Below are 18,387 nucleotides of genomic sequence, written 5' to 3' on the forward strand. Positions count from 1 at the left end.
CCAAAAATCCTCAAGGAAAAAAGGGAAAAAAATCAAACAAAACCAAAAAAACCCACAAGTAATCAAAACAACAAAGTGAATAAACTCCCTCCTCCCCAAAACTCCCCAAGAAAACCAAACAGAAAAAAAACCAAAACTCAAGTCCCTACATGACTTGGAGTATTAAATGTTGTCTACGTTGTCTTCAAAGTTACAGTTTTACAAGAGATATATTTTTTAGCTGTAGAGGAGTTCCACTGTTGAAATGAAAAATAATAGAAACATACGAATTATGTCCCTGTCATTTCTGGAAGGTTCTTAAGTTGCCTACTTTAAAATTAGTGTTGCAGCACTGAGAATTCTCTTCCTTACTCTGTTTGTCACAATGCTTTCTATTTCTGTCCTTAGATCATTTCTATAAACCAAATCTCCTTTACTGAAGTCTTTACTGAAATGAAAGTACAGTGTTTCTCCCAATCACTTGTAGATATGAACACTCTTCTGCTGTGCAGTATTGTTCTATATGTCTGAAAACTCTTTTCCTAGTCTCTCTTTCTCATCTCTTTGAAACCAAACAGCTTTAAACTGTTCTGAGTTTTTGTTAGTTTTTTGCTGTTGTGTTTTGTTGTTTTTTTCTTTTGTTCCCCTAGTGGATTATGGCAGGCTTTTTGGATTTCATTGCTCTTTTCTGAAGTGATTCTAGGGGTTGGATGACCAAAACTGGATGTGTGTATTTCTGCTGAGGTCTTTGTGAAGCTGGTTAGGCTGAAGGAATGTGTTTGTGAAGGGTGATTGTTTATTCATTCTTGGGTAAATCTTGCCTGCTTCACATGGGCATGATTCTGCTGATACAAACTGATCTTGTGATCCTCTGTAATGCCTAGACCTCTTGCCATATGGCTGTTAAATTGTCAGTTTTGGATTTGTTTTGTTTCATTGTGGGGTTTTTTTTACAGCATCTGTGTATTTTGGTAGCTCTATGTGGTAGTCATTGCTGACTTCAGTAATATTTAAAAAAATATTCTTCTAGTTCTGACTTGTAGTGCTTACTATCATTTTGTTTTGAAACAAGCATTTCCTGCACTTAATTAAGGAGCTCAGCTAATGAAGACAGTGAGAAGGAAAATCTTTCAGCAGATTTGACTCTATTGTCTTTTAAATTAGTGTAAGGAAGACCAGTTCATTGATCAAAGCTTGTAATTCTCTGAGGATTTATGCAAATATAAACTGAATAATAACCTGGTCTTAAACCTGAATATGATATATGGTTTACATGGCCAGTGTGATAACATTGATCTCTTCTCAGCAGTTGCCATAGTAACTCCAATAGTTCTTTATGAGTTTGAAATATTTGCAATTATGAGTAAAATACATGCAAGTAAATATATATGAGCAAAAGCTTAACGACCATTTAAAGCAATATATTTGTCAAGTATTAAAGTCAAATTAGAAAAAAAATTATTTTATTGCTTGGATGCTCCCAGTTTTGTTCTCCAGTCACATTGCAAACTTTGGAAGTACAAGATTTGGGACATCTTTCTGCTCAGATTATTAATTAATCTCTACTTCCTGTGCTTCTGCACCCTGCACACAAAACCAGGGTTCATGTGCTTTTGATATCACCCTAACTCTGTGTCATCTTCAATTGAAAAAATAGGCAGAAAGGTCAAAGATAAAAGCTACAGAAATGTCAAGGATAAGCCTGCAAGACATCCTTTCATTTTAAATACCCTTTGTTTCCAGATGTATTTTAAACTTTAAAAAAGGGCCTGTGAATGGCTGAGTAGGTGGAAAATAGCTGGAGATTATTTTTAACCAGCGTTTGGAATGGTGTGCAGTTTACTGTTCTTGTCTAGATCGAGATGAGCAAGACCTGCTAATAATAGATGTTATTAGCATGAAAGAAGCAGAACATAAACACTTACTACAGTTGCAAGAGCAGGCCAATAGTATTTACATAAATCCTGTGCATTCAGCTTCATTCTTTCCATGAGAATTGGTAGCCAGCAAAACCATGTTTGAGAGATACCTTGTTCACTCCTGAATACCAGATTTTTTTTTTTGTTAGTTTTATCCCGTGTTGCATATTTCACTTTTTGACACCTACAATTTCATGGTGAGTAAACAGCAGATCTATATGTGGCCATTGACAGTAATGTGCCTCATTTTAGAAGCATTTTATGACCTGCCCAAATCCCTGCTCACTGTGGTATCATATTTTGGATCTGCACTTAGCAGCTTGCAGCTGTTCCCTTTGGTGTTTTCCTTTGTTTATATGCACTTTAGCTTGCAAACCTCATCACACTGCCCAAATGTGATTAAGAACATGTTTCTTTAAGGAAACAACTCTATAAGGTGCTGCTATCCTCTATCACCTAATAGAAGAGGATCCCCATATTGGCATCTTTACTAGACACTATTTAATTTATGATTGAAGTGCTGCAATGTTTGTAATTGACAGGTTTGCTGAGCAATCTTTATGTCATGGTAGTTATACATACAGGATAACCACACTAAATGCATCACTAGGGAACAGCATTTAATGTGTTCTTTTCACAGATTTCACAGCTGTTTTTCTCAGGTTATCTTCTTAGGAAAAAAAAAAAAACTGTTTTTTTTCTCCACAGTCAATCACAGCTGTCCTGATGATCAGTTTAAGTGCCAAAATAATCGCTGCATTCCCAAGAGGTGGCTTTGTGATGGAGCTAATGATTGTGGTAATAACGAAGATGAATCAAATAAAACTTGTGCAGGTAAAAATTTTACTTGGCTGTGCAAATGTTCTCTAACTTCAGTTCCATGAGCAGTCCAGGACTGATTTGAACTGAACTGAACCAAGCTGGTACTTATAATCTCATTATTGATGTTTCAAATTAATTCAGATTTTGATGCCAACAAGGCTGGAATGCAAATTATATTTTACTTAATCCATGTGCTTGGCTGTGCTTTCCAAAGTTATTCAGCTCTTCATCTCTCCATATGGGTCAACTGTCAAAGCAATGCTCAGGTACAAACTCTGAGGTACAAATCTTTTTTGGCAGTTAGAACATTTTTATTAATGTGCTGTGATGGGTGCCACGTCACCAGTAAATTTTATTTTATGCTGATTTAGTTTATGCATAATTAGTTATTCAATTTCGACTTGGTGCCTTGAACTTCTTTTCATTTCTGAGTTATTAACTGGTGAGTGGGGTTTTAAGCAAATAGCAAGATGAGGATTGTTTGCTGATTGCACTATAGTAAATCATGGAATTCCCAAATCTGTCCTTTGCTTGTGTGGAAGTGACGTTTAATGCTTGATGTCAGAGTACTCTAAACAAGCATTAAATCTCAAATATGCAACATGCCAGCCATCAATAAGCTGATGAGTGTTTTGAACTGAAGTGCAGTGCAAGACAACACACACTGTGTATTAAACTATTCCTGTTGCCTTACTGCCTTGGTATTCTTTGGTATCCAGCTATTTGCTTGCAGGGTGAGACTCTAATTTAGGACCTTTTTTTTAAACCCTGTGTCAGTTGGCAATGGATCGAATTTTGTATTCTTGTTTTTTCCATTTATTCCTGCAGTGGCAAACACAGTTAATGTTAAAAAAAATTACTTTGAAATATTTTAAACTTAAATTCCTCTTTTGTGTTTTGGGCTACTTCTCTGAAGAAAAAGGAAAATGGTAGTTGAAAATAACAAGTTAAGAAATATTCTTTCAGCCACTGGGGTTTTTGACATATCAGACATTTTTTTTAATTGTAGAATAACATGGAGGTGAACTATAAAAGCTTAAATTTTGAATCAAAATCTGTGTTGCTATCTCTGGCATTGTTATGGGTTCAAATTTTAAATAAACAAAAATATACATAATGAAGTTTTCTATGTTAGCTTTTTAGTGACATTTTACAATTCATCTTTCAAAGTCATTTCTGTAGCTACATAGCACAAATTCTTTTAGTGATCCTTATTTCTTCAGGAGAAGGACATGCATTGATTCCTTTAATGGATCATTGCAGTCAAGTGTTTGCAAAGGATTCTAAGAACAGTGAGACCAATGCCCATCACACACAGGCTAATTCCCATTTTCCCTTGTAAATACAAAATTCACAAGATCATTGTTCATGGTGTGGAATACAGGTTGTTAATATCCCAAATTTTGGGCATTTTTATGACCTGATCTTTGTTTACTTCAAACATTAGTGCATATGAATTCTCTTCGTACCACCTGGTTTTTCACAGTTATATCCAGAATTTCATGTTATTTTCTGAGGAAGAAACCACTAAGAATTCCACAGAGCAGAGGTAGAACCCAGCCCTGCAGGTGACCTCAGTTTTCTCTGCAATCAAAGGAGGTGAATTATGTTTAGTCAGAGCAGGGGAAAGGTGCAGCAGGCCAGGAGGTGCCCTCCAACCCTGCAGCTTCTAAAGTCAGACCCCCACCAAGAAACCTAATGGATCTAGTCCATTTCCCTTGTATTTTTGGAGTGTTTTTTCTTGACAGCAAGAACTTGTCAGGTTAATCAGTTTTCTTGCGGGAATGGACGGTGTATCCCAACGTCGTGGCTGTGTGACAGGGAGGATGACTGTGGAGATGGAACTGATGAAATGACATCCTGTGGTAAGTGGAATTCTGTTTTGTGGGAGGAAGGAAAACTCTTCTGTAACATATAAAACATATAGGGATCTCTCGTCAAATGAAATAATAATACAATTGTTGAAATGGCAAATAGAATTTGTTTGGTTGATAAATAAACCCAAAGCAAATGCAGCATTTTCTATTTAATGAGTTTTTAACTACAATACCAAATATGCAGATCAATCAAGACTTTTTTAATTTACAGCCCATTATCAAATGCTGTCACCCTCAAAAATTGTTCTTTATCTCTGCCACATACCTCTCCACATGGGCTTCCTCTGCAAATTCTAGATGTCAATAAAATCAGCCTGTTTCAAGCCTCAACAGAAGCATATTTGATCTTGTATTTTTTCATTAAAAAAAAAAAAATCTTAGCTCTATTATGAGAGAGTATCAGCAGCTGTGCTGACTGCTGCTTTGCTGAGATACTGCAGAGAGGGGTGTGCTCTCTCTAATCAGCTGCTTCCAAACAATTAAGGATTTTAATAGTCACTTGTTTTGCAGGGCACTGGTAACTGCTGTGAGTCTGAGAGCACAAGGGTCAATGAGCTGTCTGCAGATGCAGAATCACAGAACATTATGTATTGCTGTGTAGGATCACAGGGTGGTTGGGGTTGGAAAGAACCTTAAAGACAATTTTTTTCCAACCCCTTGCCATGGCCAGGGACGCCTCCCACCAGGCCAGAACTCCATCCAAATGGGCATTGAACACTTGTTCTAAGAAAGTCGTATATTTGTCTGGCATGGTTTAAAAATTTAGAAAAAACTCCTCAGTATTTCTCAGTGTGTTTAGCAGGTTAATAATAAATTCACACATCTACCTCTGTCACTGGCTTTAGAAGAAAAAGAAGTCTGAAAAAATTCAGACTCTATTTAAGTTACTCAATTCAGAAGCATATTAGATAATTATGGAAACAAATATGTGTGATCAATACAGATAATTCTTTGTGAGTAGTAATTTCTCCGATTTCTACTGCTTTACTGGAATGCTGGGAGGAATTGCTTGTGAAGGCTGACATTTTAATTTTGTATTTTATTATGCCAGTGTAGAGTAACTTTATTTCTTGGCTGTTCTTTAGCTTGGTACTTAACCTTCCCATTTTATAGTGCTCCATTTCCTGCCTCTTCCTGGCAGTGCTGCTGCAATTGGAGATCCCCTCTGTAAATAAGCACATGGAAAATAGAGTTTGTATCAGTCATCAAGCTATGGTTAGTCTTAAATATTGGCATAGTGGGAAAACCAGCCTTGGTCTGATGGGATTATAGGACTACATCATTTATCACAGAGGAATGAATTTCATGTTGGTGAAAAGTAGGGTTTGGACAGTATTTACAGTTTGAAGCCATTTTATCTTTTCTTTTTGGTGTCTCACTTTTTTCTTCTCTCCAGGTCAAATACCTGGAAGGTGCAAATGTTTGCTACACACCCTTGTGTATTTTATGCATATAGGAAGGTGATAGAATGCTACTGAAGAGGATGTTTTGTTTAATAGCTTTTATTTCTTTTTGAACACTTTCACAGAATTCCCAACTTGTGAGCCACTAACTCAGTTTATCTGCAGAAATGGAAGATGCATTAGCAGCAAATGGCTCTGTGATTCAGGCAAGTGTCAAGTTCTCTATATCAGAAATGAGTATGAGGGATATCACATAAATATTGCTGTGATGTTCTTTTTTTCTGAGACTCATATTGACCTGTAAGTGGTCAGAGAATAAATAAAGCATTTCAGAATTACTGATATGACCTAGAAATCTGCAACACTGAAGGTTCAGATAAGGAATGAGGCATTGGGTACTGTAATAGGTACAAATATTATATTATGTGGAATGAAGTATGATGATTCATTACAAAAAAAAAAAAAAAAAAAAAAGGAAAGCAAAGCTATTGCTTATGAAAGTATTTTCTGTTCTTAGAAAACAACATGATTTTGGTGACCATGGTATCTGATTTTTTTGCTTTTTGTGGACAAGTTCAATTAAATAAATAGCATCCTTGAAGAGTGAAGGCCAGCAAAACTTTACAATGTGTTTAGTTCTTCTGGCTGGAAGAGTACATACTTAAATGTTAAACTGAACCTCAGAGCTTGTGGTGTGGGAGTAATGTTGCTCCAGTCCTAATAATATTGGGTTGGTCCAAAGCATTCTATAATTTTATTTTTCTGACAGGAATTTTTATCTGTAAATGGACAAATTCCAGAAATTATCGCTGTGTGCTGATGAATTTCTGTGCATGGAGACCCTTTAGAGTGTACCTAACATATTTATCTTCTTCCTCCCTTGATAAGCATGATGACATTACAGGAATTGCTTAAGACTGCTGTAATGACTACAATATTAGAGTAATGAGACACTGCAGTCCATGATTATTTATGTGTTTTCTCCACTTTGCACTCTAGTAAACACATGGAAATAAAGTTTAATAATATTGAAATTTGTTAGATTTTCACTTTGGTTTATATGAAGCTGTTTGTGTCTGTGATTAACTATCTTAGGTTATCACAGAGATAAACTGTGTTTGAAAGCCTGTGTAGTCACACGCAGCTAAAGAAATTAAGAAAATCTACAGGCTTCTCATGCTTGCTGGTGTCTCTGATTGAATAACTGAGTAAGGGGTTGGACGATCCAAAATTACTGAGTTGAGTGCTGTTGGTAAATAAGATTTAAGGAATTACGTGTGTTAGAAATAATTTGATGCCTGTGGACAGAAAACATGCTACTTTATTTAATGGATTTTTTTTCTCTTGCCTTTTTCAAAATTATTTTCCCTCCTTACATATTTTATTCAGAAATTTTATATTTTAAAATATTTTAAAATGTTGTTTGCAGATGATGACTGTGGTGATGGCAGTGATGAGCTGGGCTGTGTTCATTCGTGTTCTGCTGATCAGTTCAGGTGTCAGAATGGCAGATGTATCCCAGGTCACTGGGCATGTGATGGTGACAATGACTGTGGAGATTTCAGTGACGAAACCAAAACAAACTGCAGCAGGGAAGGTTAGATTTTATTTCATTTTATTTTTTTGTTCCAAGTTTTTAATAGTTATAAGCACAGAGAATAATTTGTTATAAATACCTGACCTTCAGCCAATGCAAAAAGAGGAGATGCTTTTAACCTTCATAAAGGCTGGAATGGGAAATATGTCAAGTGCAATGTGATAACACAGAAGTGTATCATGAAGAGGAATGCATTTGAAAACAGAACAGGTATTACAGAGAGATAAGTTTTACAGTTTTACTTCAGTGAATTATGTTAGATGTGTTGTTTGTCTTATTGCAGAGATGTGTGCTGTCTAGGTGAAGAGACAGTAAGAAGCATTCTTTAAGTTGTTAATATTTTCTGGTTTTTTTCATGCAGTGGAACAGTAATACACTCAATTTTATGTGATGCAAATCTTTGAGTTTGTGGGGTTTTTAACATAAAAGCATTTTAACAAACTATAGCCCTATTTAAATGCCATATGTTGTATTTATTTGACGGGAGAGAAAGGAAGGATGCTTATGGCAAATGATAAAAAATAATCAGATCAGAGTGATGGAATATCTTTCATATTTTCTTCCTAATGTTTTTTTTCTGTAACAAAGTAATTGTACACAATGTTGTTGGTCCCTTTTCATAACTTTATATTTTAAATCTAATTGGATACCTCATACAAATATATGAATTTTCAGAATGCCATATTAATTTTATATATTCACAAAAGTAATTTTTATCCATCTCAATCAAAATGATCAGTCTGGAACTGAACAACCCACTTTTACCCCGTTCATTTCCATTTTAAACTTAAAGCCTTGCTCTAACCTTTTACAGCAGAATGCAAGAATGTTGATTATGTAAGGAAAAAATCCATAAAGTAATGTTAAATAAAGTGTATATTTATAAACAGTGCTATAAGAATGGATTCAAATAATGCTTCTTGGTACAAGCAGGAAAGTATAAGTATGCCATTACTTTAAAGATCATGTTATTGTTTTTAATATGTCATTAAATAATAGAAATACAGTTGTAATAGCTTGGCAAAAGAAAAGCAAGAATAAAATTGAAATGGCCATAGCTAAGCAAATGCTTAGAGAATTATGTATGTGATGAATATTTAAAATCTCCCAGTAATTATTGTTTGAAGCAGTCAGCACTGATTGCAGGGCTGCACTGAGTGAAGCCCCTTTGCTGTGGAATTTGGGATCAGCTCCAGCTGCTCCTGCAGTGACAGCACAAACCAGGCAGGTGTGGGGGCCCTGCTAGAGCACAGGTGGGACCTTTCAGGTTCTGTGCATGAGGAGATGGACCTTGTTGGGTAAAAAAGGAGGAAGGATGAGGGAAAGCAGCTTGAGGATTAAGCACAGGCTTTATGCAACACCAGGGAAATTTCATTGGCCTTGTTCCTCCTCCTTATACCTCCAAACTCCTTCCCATCTGACAGATGTGAAAAAATGAAATAAAAATCAGTATTGTGCATGTGCTGGAGGGGGAGTGAAGGAAGTGAGGAGGATAAGAAAGAGTTTGTCTGAAGCTTGTGTTGGAGTGATGAGTTATAGGATGGAGCAGGGCATTTTGAGCGTTACACTTGGGAACTCTGATTTTGGCTTGGGTTGGAAAGAGTATTCTCAGCCAGTGTAGACTTGAAATGGAATAAAAAAATTCACACAAGCAAATTCTTCAATGTAATTCTTATTTTTCTAAGAAACTCCCTCTCCTGGAAGGTGCAGTGTGAGGGAATTTCAGTGCAGCCCCGACGGGAGCTGCGTCCCTGAGCTGTGGCGCTGCGATGGAGAGAAGGACTGCGAGGATGGCAGCGATGAGAAAGGCTGCAATGGAACTCTGCGGGCATGTGACGAGAAAACCAAGTTCTCCTGCAAGAGCACAGGTAGGGGCTTGCAGATGCATCTTCCTCTCACTCACTCTGTGTGTGTCTGTGTGAGTTTGTGTTGTTTCATCACATATCTACTCTTTAACTAATGCTTAATATAATCAGGTGTGGTTACCCATTGTATTCCTACCAGGAAAATAATATTGATTTACACATCCTGTTTTCTTATTTACAGTATGAAATGGATGAGTTTTAAGATTACTTAAAGCTGAAACCACTCTCCATGATAGTACATCACACCAAATAGTTAAATAAAGCATTTAATAGTACTCCAAAGTTCAGGCATTTTCTTCTATTTCCCCTTTCTGGCCCTAGAAATAAATTGAATGAAATGGTATTAAGTACCTTGAATACTGTGAAGAATTACAGCTACACTGGAAATTTGAAGTGCAGTATTGGAAGAAAAATACATTCTTTGTGTTTGAAATCAGTTTTGTTTTTTTTCTCTCAGTATACCACACTAAAAGGTGGGATAAGAAGGTGGCAATCACTGAATGAGGCTATGCAATGATATAAACAATAATGTTTAGATGAAACCTTTTTTTTAGGGGAAAGTCCAGTTAAAGAAGAAATTAATATATGTCAGCACAGTATTCTTATTTTTGTGATTTCTATTAAAGCTTTGTGTAATATTAGGGTTAAAAAAACTTTCATATTTAAAATCTGTAAGAAGTAGGAATATTGTTGCCACTGGGCAACTACAAATATTGAAGGAAGGGAGAGCCCATTCTGATGCCTGTGTTGCAGCTAAGCACAATAAATGTCTCAGAGTCGTGTAATCTCTGTCCAAAAGTATCTTGCTGTTACTTGGATTTAAAGTTATAAAAATCATGATGTCTTGAAAAAGAAATATGGAATGCTGAATTGTGTAAAAAAAAATTTCCTTTTGTGTTCTTACCATTTTCCTAAAGATGTGTAGAATAGATAGCTGTTAAATGGAAACACTTTCTATAAGTAAAAATGGATTATTCACTTCAAACAGAGTGGCTTGTTTTCTGGAAGTGAGTGATGGAAACCCTGATACAGGAAATAACCAGCATGAGGAGCAAGTGTATTTTCTAGTGCCTAAATGGGGAGAAGCTAACACCAGTCCAAGTAGCCAAAGAAGAATTATGAGAGCTCGTTTCTTAGGCTGGTCTTTGGTTTCTTACTTGTCTTGAATGATTTTATCTACAGAGAATGGAAATCTCTTTTTGGTAGTAAGCTAAGATTTTCCAAATACAGTGCCATAATAATAGGAAATAGCAAGGATTTAAATTCAGCACAATAGTCTGAATGAGTTGTTTATTTCCGCAGAGAACTAGAACCCCATTTCAAAGTCCACAATCCAAGCTGCCTCATTATATCACTTCCCTATGTTTGTAATCAGGTTAAAGGAGGCCACTGTCTCAGTTCACAGGGTCAAAGGTGACTTCTCTGGTGGTCACATAGAAATACAGCAAAACCAAAAATTTTCATCAAAAATGTGCTAACTTCAAGGGTATGTGGCTTTGATTTTAAGGAAAATGCAATCATGCTTGTTTGTTGTGTGGAAATACCACTGGAGCAAGCAGTTATGAGAGTCATCATTTTCTATTTTGCAATATTCCTTCCTCCTGAAGGGGCAAAACTGCTGTTCTGGAGGAGGCATGTACTAATGCAATGTAGCAAAAAACAGCAAAAGCCAGTTTTTGTTTAGCTACTTTTCCATTTGTTCCATGTGGTTTGGACAAAGGAGTAATATGAGTTTATGAGAAGTAGTTACTGGAATGTTTCAGAAGTGTAATTTTCTCTGTGCATGATTGTAAAGAAATAATGCTGTCTGGCTTGGGCATTTGTGGCAGCTGTTCTGGCTAATTGTCCCCTCAGAGACTGCTGGGTGGTGACATCTGATACAGAATGTGGTGGCTCTGTGTGTGTGGAGGGAGCTGAAACAGCCAGTACTCCAGGAGGGAAGGGGCAGTTGGTGAGAAGAGTAATAGTGAGATGGTTCTGCCCATTTTTGCTTATTTCTTTCCATTTTATGTCTGTAATTATTAGCTGCAGGGTCTTTCCTTACTGTGGCTTTTGTGGCTTTGGTTGATGTGTCACGATGTCACAGGCATGAGTGCCAAGCTACAAAAACCAGGTTTTGTCAGCATTCAGCCAAAATGGAATTTTTCTGCTTACAGGGATGGTGATCTCAAGAACCTATCATACCCAGATCCTTCTCCAATATTCAGTTAAGGATGTATGGCAGAGTGTATTCTAAAACTTACAGAGATGACCTTTTGTCATTTGCCTCCAGTAGTTGAACACTTTATTCCTAACAAGTCATCTGACCCCCTTAGAAATTGAATGGTCCCTAAAAGCATTATTTGTTGAATAAACAAATACTTTTCTTCTCTCCTTGCACATCTTCCACTTCTGTTTTATGTATTTATACCTTTATTATTTCTCTTGGTCTTGCTGGAACTGTCCAGCCTGGGCAGACCTTGAGCTGGTGTGTCCAAAGTCAGCCAAAATGCTACAGGGTACTTGAGCTACCAGTAGTCATAACTGTTTTCCTAATTATTTTTAAAAACCATCCCATATTTGTTTTTAGTGATGTGTGATGAAAAATATACTAGAGGTTGCATAGCATTAGGATGTGAGAGGCAGTCATTACCTGATTGAGACTGACTGCTCTTGGGCTGCTGCTAGCCAATTATCTTCTGGTTTTAAATTAGATTAGGCTTCTTTTAAATTAGACTAGGTTAATTTCAATTGTACAGAAGTTCCAACTTTCTATTTTAAATTCTGATTCTGTCCTCTAAAAATTATTACAGGCATGTACTCCAGCTCAATTTTATGTACTACATAAATTTATGCTTTTTATTCCATCTCCCTACTTTTCAGCTAGCAGTGCTGCACCAAGAGCAGAATCTGTGCAATCTCACTTAAAATGTCATCTAATTACTCTAGTGATCATAATAAAGTACTTCTGTGAAGAAAAATGTGAAAGAGCTATGAATGTTTCAGTTTAGTAAGCAGTACATCTGAGCTGTAACACTTATTTGTCATACTGTTCTTTTTATTTTTTCAAGTAGCAGTTGATGGTATCCCACCATTTTTGATGCTACTCTGTGGACAATTTTTTTATACTTTCCTTTTTTTTTTCTCCCGTATATGTGATAATATATTAGAGGGGAAAAAAGATTTTGAGGAAAGAAGTAGTATTGGTTTGGAATGGAAAATAAGGACCTGTTTTTTTGGCTTTTTTTTTCCTCCTATCTCATCCAGGAGTCACTTATAAACATCTGCTTCATACTAAAATCTTTAAATTGAGAAATGACCACATTTTTGAAGCAATGTGATTCACTCTAAGTCCCATGTGTATTCTACAGGACAAGTGAGATCACTAATCATCAAAACATTTTGTTAAAATGTGTCGGGTTAGAACATTCTGTAATGTTGATGGGATCAAGACTGAGTCTCCATGCTATAATTTAGGAAGGTGTTACATTACAGCTTTAGGCAATAAGAATTGCCTCTAAGAGGAAACAGTGCAATTAATGCTCCACCAAAGTAGTTTTTCTATAGTTGAAGATGTATTCAGCTAAAAAACTTCCTGGGTTCAGTATCCTGAGGAAGACTGAAGTAGTTTATAAACAGTTAATTCTGTTGATAACATTTGTAGGAAATAAAAAACATTGGAGAAGCATTTGGATCAGGCTTTCCCACAAAGCTGCTGCTCAGGCCTTCTGTTTGACTGTGTTACACAAAAGAGCTTTGGAAAAGGGCAGATACAGCTATTGAAGCAATTAATTTATGATGGACTTTCACTAAAAAGGTTTCTGGAAACCAGAAATGTGAGTTTCACTAAGGGGCAATAAAGGAAAAATACTTCAGTGAATTTTAAGTAATGATTTCAAGACAGTCATAATATTTCATTAAGTCCATCTCTTAAGAATCTTGGCAAAGATTAATTCCTTGAAAGTATATTCTACTTAAGGACATGTCATATCTATCATAATGAAAGATGAGTCTTTCATTATAAAACATATCTTCACTAAGGTACAAGAAAGGCAGGGAAACTGATTTTCTCTGTAAACATTTGAATGCATTAAAGATTAAAATAACAGATTAGGAGCACTACTGGAAGCAACTTCAATTTACTTTGGGTTATGGTTGGTTTGGTTCATGTTGGTATTTTCCATTAGCTTGCATTCTACTGCTGTGTTATAGTAATATATAAAATCAATGATCATTCAGGATAATAAAGAATAGGAACACTTTTTGAAACACTTGTGATTGCATGCAATGGTAAGCTGCATACATATCATGCATACATTTTTGTTTCCTTGTGTCTGTGCAGTTCTGTCTTTTCATATTTGGGATTTTGGCCAATAAAGACCATGGTGGAAGCTTTTTATTCTAATTACCACTCCCCCCTGTTTGTTTTCAAGCTGATTTTGCACTGGCAATATGATGTTCTGTTGTTTAAACCTCACATTCAGTGTAGTATGATCCTGAAGTTTCACTTCTTGCTTTTCTTTACCAAAAGTGAAAACAGTCTCACATTTGCTTTGTGAGTGCTGCAGAATCATGGTTTTTTTCAGTCTTCTTGTTTCACTGTCTTTTATCCCCTTGACTTTCTGTGAGGACATCAGCATTTTTTGCATGAAAAAAAAGACTAAAATGTCAAACCAAGTGCATTAAACCAATCTTCAACAAATGTGTCCTAAAACTGAAATCTGTTATTGTATAAGCTGGGAAGGGTGAACAGAAAGTTGTGTCAGTTCATGCTGAGCAGGTTTGAACTTAGAAGTCTCAGGCTTTGCCAGTCAGTGCCTGGGCATCCACCAGAATTGCTGTTAATGGAACTAAACATTCCCAGGATCTTCCTTCCCATTCCAATTGATTTTTTCTCTTAATAATTAATTCATGGAAAAAAAAAAAAAATGTAGATCAGCTTCATTACCTGTGGTTCTCTCTGTTATCTGTTTGTTAATTGGAAAATAAAGTGTATAACATTTCTGTTCAGGCTTAGTGTTATCAAAATTTACAGCTAAACCCTCGTGGCTGTAGGTAGTGAGTAGAAAAATAGGTTGGGACAGGAGCACACACACACACCTGTAAGTGTCAGCATTCACAGTCTTGGCTCTTTTCATTTAAATCCCTCCTTTTGTTGATTCTAATTTAATACTTCCATGATTTTAAAGATTAAAACCCTTTTTCTAATCAAGAGGTTTTCTTGCCTCTTTAACACTGATGGTCATCACAAATTCCTTTTCTCCCATTTGAGACATGATCTGAACACCGATTTGACAAAAATGAAGTAATTTAAGAAATTTCGTCTGCTGTAGTTATTTTGCCTAAAAGCTGATCATTTATCTGACATCACTGGGGAATGGGTTGTGTCTACTTCCTAGAAAGATTTTGCTTTCCAAACCCATGCTAATTAGAAATCATATATTGAAACATTCTTTCCATGAAGAGTTGTTGCAGTAGAAGATAAAAGAAGAGAGATTAAGAAAAGAAAAATTTAAAAATAATTAGAAAATGTTAATATCATTTGGTGTATTTAACAGATTTTGTGGTTGTGTTCTGCCTATTTGCCCTGTTGTGAAGCACACAAATAAGTAGGGCTGGTGTTGCTTGGAAAATTAGATTGTCAAAAGTGCTGTGAACGATGCTTCAGAGTATAAGTGCAAGTTGGTTTCTTTCTGCTCATCAAAGTGGAAAAACATATTAATAGAAAAAAAAAATAACAATAAGAAAGAGAAATCTGTACATTGTTTTGAAGGTTTTTTTTTCCCTCCTAAAGTTTGCTTCCAGTCTGATTTCCTGTGTTTATTGTCTCTTTTCCCCAAGGGAGATGCATTAGCAAAGCGTGGCTGTGTGATGGCGATATTGATTGTGAGGATCAGTCTGATGAGGATAATTGCGAGGGCTATTTGTGTGGACCACCAAAATACCCTTGTGCTAATGATACCTCCATCTGCCTACAGCCTGAGAAGCTCTGCAATGGGAGAAGAGATTGTCCTGATGGATCTGATGAAGGCGATCTTTGTGGTACTTTTTAGACACCTTTTTCTGATTGCTCATGATACTGGCTGTTGCAATACCTCCTGTTGAGGAAAAGGTTCTCATACTGAAATTTTAGCGCTGGAGCCTCTGTGAGGATTTTAGTTTAGTTTAGTCACACTGAGTTTATGCTTGAAGTTTTAGCTTTCTTCAAATAAGTCAAAGGAGACAAGTCTTTCGTTTTCAAGCCCCTTGAAACATTGCTGGAGGTAAATAGTTTAAAGGTCATCAATGTGTAGGAAAGGACTTCAGCTCATTTTCAGTTCTCTCCAACTACAGAAGCTTGAGTTCTCACCATAGAATGGTTTGACTTGGAAAGCACCTTAAATGTCTTCTTGTTCCAACCTCCTGCCCAGGCAGGGATACTTCTGGTAGACCAGCTTACTCCAAGGCCCTTTCAACCTGGCCTTGGACATTTCCAGGGATGGGGCAGCCACAGCTTCTCTGGGCATCCTGTGGCAGGGCCTCATCACTCTCAAAGTCAAAAATTTCTTCCCAGGGTCAAATCTAACTTGTCTTCTGTCAATTTGAAGCCACTCCTCCTTGTCCTGTAACTGCAGGTCCTTGTCCAAAGTCCCTCTTCAGCTCTCTTAGAGCCACTTTAAACTCTAAAAAGGACTCTAAGGTCTCCCTGGAGCCTTCTCTTCTCCAGGCTGAACACTCCCAGCTCTCAGCCTGTTTACAGAGCAGAACTGCTCCAGCCCTCAGGTCATTTTCATGTCTTTCCTTGCACTTGCCCCAAAATATCCCCATCCTCCTCATGCTGGGGGCCCCAGAGCTGGATTCAGTCCTTCAGGTGGGATTCAGTCCTCTCACAAAAAGAGAGGGGAAGAATCTCCTCCTTTTGAGGTACAGCTTTATTTGATGCAGTCCAAGACACATGTGGCTTTCTGGGCTGCAGGCTCACATTTCCAGGTCATGTTGTGCTTCTTATCCACTTACACCTCCCCTTCCTCCCCCTCAGGGCTGGTCTCAATCCATTACTTTCCCAGCCTGTATTTGTGCTTGTGATCACCCTGACTCAGTGCAGGTCTTGGTATTTGGCCTGGCTGGACATCAACATTCAGGTGGCACAGGCCCCACCTTTCAAGCCTGGCAGGGTCCTTCTGGATGGCATCTTTTCCCTGCTGCATCACTCACACAACTCTGTCTGATCAGAAACTTGCTGAGAGTGCCCTCAATCCCACTGTGCATGTCATTGATAAAGGTGTTCAACAGTGTCAATCCCAGCACTGACTCCTGAGGATCACCCCTTGGACACGGAGCTATGCTAAACCCTTGAAGGGTTCACTAAAGCTACCAGATGAATGGTTGAACGTCAGATAACTTCATAAACAACTACAGAAACTTGTTTTAGAAATATAAATTTTTAGTTGCCCATCTTGGAGGCTTTTGTAGGTGTTTTAATTGATTTTTCTATACTTGACAACTTTTGCAGCCCTTAATTATTGGTTTTCTATGTTATTTCAGACGAATGTTCACTTAACAATGGTGGATGTAGCCATCAGTGTTCTGTGGTTCCTGGAGGAAGAATTGTGTGCTCCTGCCCTGCAGGATTCAATCTTACTACAGACAACAAAACTTGTGAGATTATGGATTACTGCACCAAGCACCTCAAGTGTAGCCAAGTTTGTGAACAGCATAAAAATACTGTCAAGTGCTCATGTTACGAAGGCTGGAAGCTCAGTAAGGATGGAGAGAGTTGTGTTAGTACTGGTAAGTTGAAATTCGATGCATATTCAATATTCAGGATGTTAATAGCTGCGATAGCAATTTACTGAGAGCTTCTTTCACTTTTTTTTAATATATGAAATGCATGCTGGGGTTGTCCAAATGTGGGGTTGATTGCAATCTAAGGATTAAAGGAATAAATTAAGGATTAAAACTGTCCCTATTCTTGATGTACAAAGGGGTATTGAAATATTAGGCTATTGCTAATCTACGAATGCTAATACCAGATGTTTCTGGGAATGTTAATATGGTATAATTCTGAAACTGGTTGAAGTTGTATGCAGTTTTTCATGTTCAGTTAATATATACATATATATACATGGGCATATATGTATCAACACAATTTTGCATTCTATATGGGGAATTTACTATGTATTTTTAAGAAATTGATTGATCATTACATTGATCAGAATTGGTTAAGGGTTCAGAAGGTTAATTTTGAATGTGCAATTATATGCTGCCTGTTAGCATTCAATATTCAAGATGTTTTTTCCCCTTAGGCATTCTGGCCCTTCTTTTTTGACAGCAGTAAGAGCCTGCTCAGCTCACTAATCAAGGTGAAAACCAACATGAGCCAAAACAGGAGAGAGGAATTTATTCCCCTCATTGGTCACTCTTAATAAGTACTGGGGCATCATTTGGAAACTGTGTTAGGAGTATGTTTTTCAGGTGCAGTGTTGTGTGTAAAACAGAAACATACATGTGCAATAGAAACTATTATCACATCTTTACCTCCCTGTTAGGCACTTAAAAATAATCTTGAGTTTGCAATTTTATTCTATATTATCTCTATTCTTTCATAGAGTTTTAGCAACTCTGAACAGAAATGTCTTCCACATTCTCTTTTGCTTATTTGGATATTTCTCAGTTCTGTAAATATGATTAGGATATTATTTATTTACTTTTACTCTGCAGTGATTGCTGTTAAAGTTCTTGCTTTATGTCAGTGCTTTGGTCTAATTCTCAATGATTTTTGATCAATCTGATTTGCTACATTGTGGACACTTCCAGTAACTGGAAAAAAGTGCATTCTTATTGGGTTAGAGAAAGGAGAGGTTAAAGGAATTTAAGACAGTGTTAGTAACTAATATGAGGAAAGCCTGAAACAAACTTTAAACTAAATCGGGTAGAAATGACCAAAATTTGGAAACTAAATGGGGA

General features: G+C 36.8%; 1 protein-coding gene across 2 annotated transcripts in view; it reads left to right on the forward strand.

The window, feature by feature from the left end:
• Positions 1-18,387, forward strand: part of LRP1B (LDL receptor related protein 1B) — a 627,450-nt gene that overhangs the window by 423,352 nt on the left and 185,711 nt on the right. Inside the window, exons 16-23 of one of the 2 annotated variants that reach the window (XM_085584138.1) lie at positions 2,607-2,732; positions 4,469-4,585; positions 6,126-6,206; positions 7,430-7,597; positions 7,688-7,807; positions 9,283-9,465; positions 15,283-15,483; positions 16,966-17,211. In XM_085584138.1, coding sequence (XP_085440264.1) covers positions 2,607-2,732; positions 4,469-4,585; positions 6,126-6,206; positions 7,430-7,597; positions 7,688-7,807; positions 9,283-9,465; positions 15,283-15,483; positions 16,966-17,211 — 1,242 coding nt within the window. The remainder of the gene's footprint in view (positions 1-2,606; positions 2,733-4,468; positions 4,586-6,125; positions 6,207-7,429; positions 7,598-7,687; positions 7,808-9,282; positions 9,466-15,282; positions 15,484-16,965; positions 17,212-18,387) is intronic. The other variant, XM_077784902.2, reaches the window with a different exon arrangement.

Source organism: Lonchura striata, chromosome 7 (genome assembly GCF_050655825.1).
Source record: "Lonchura striata isolate lonStrDom1 chromosome 7, ASM5065582v1, whole genome shotgun sequence".
NCBI lineage: Eukaryota > Metazoa > Chordata > Aves > Passeriformes > Estrildidae > Lonchura > Lonchura striata.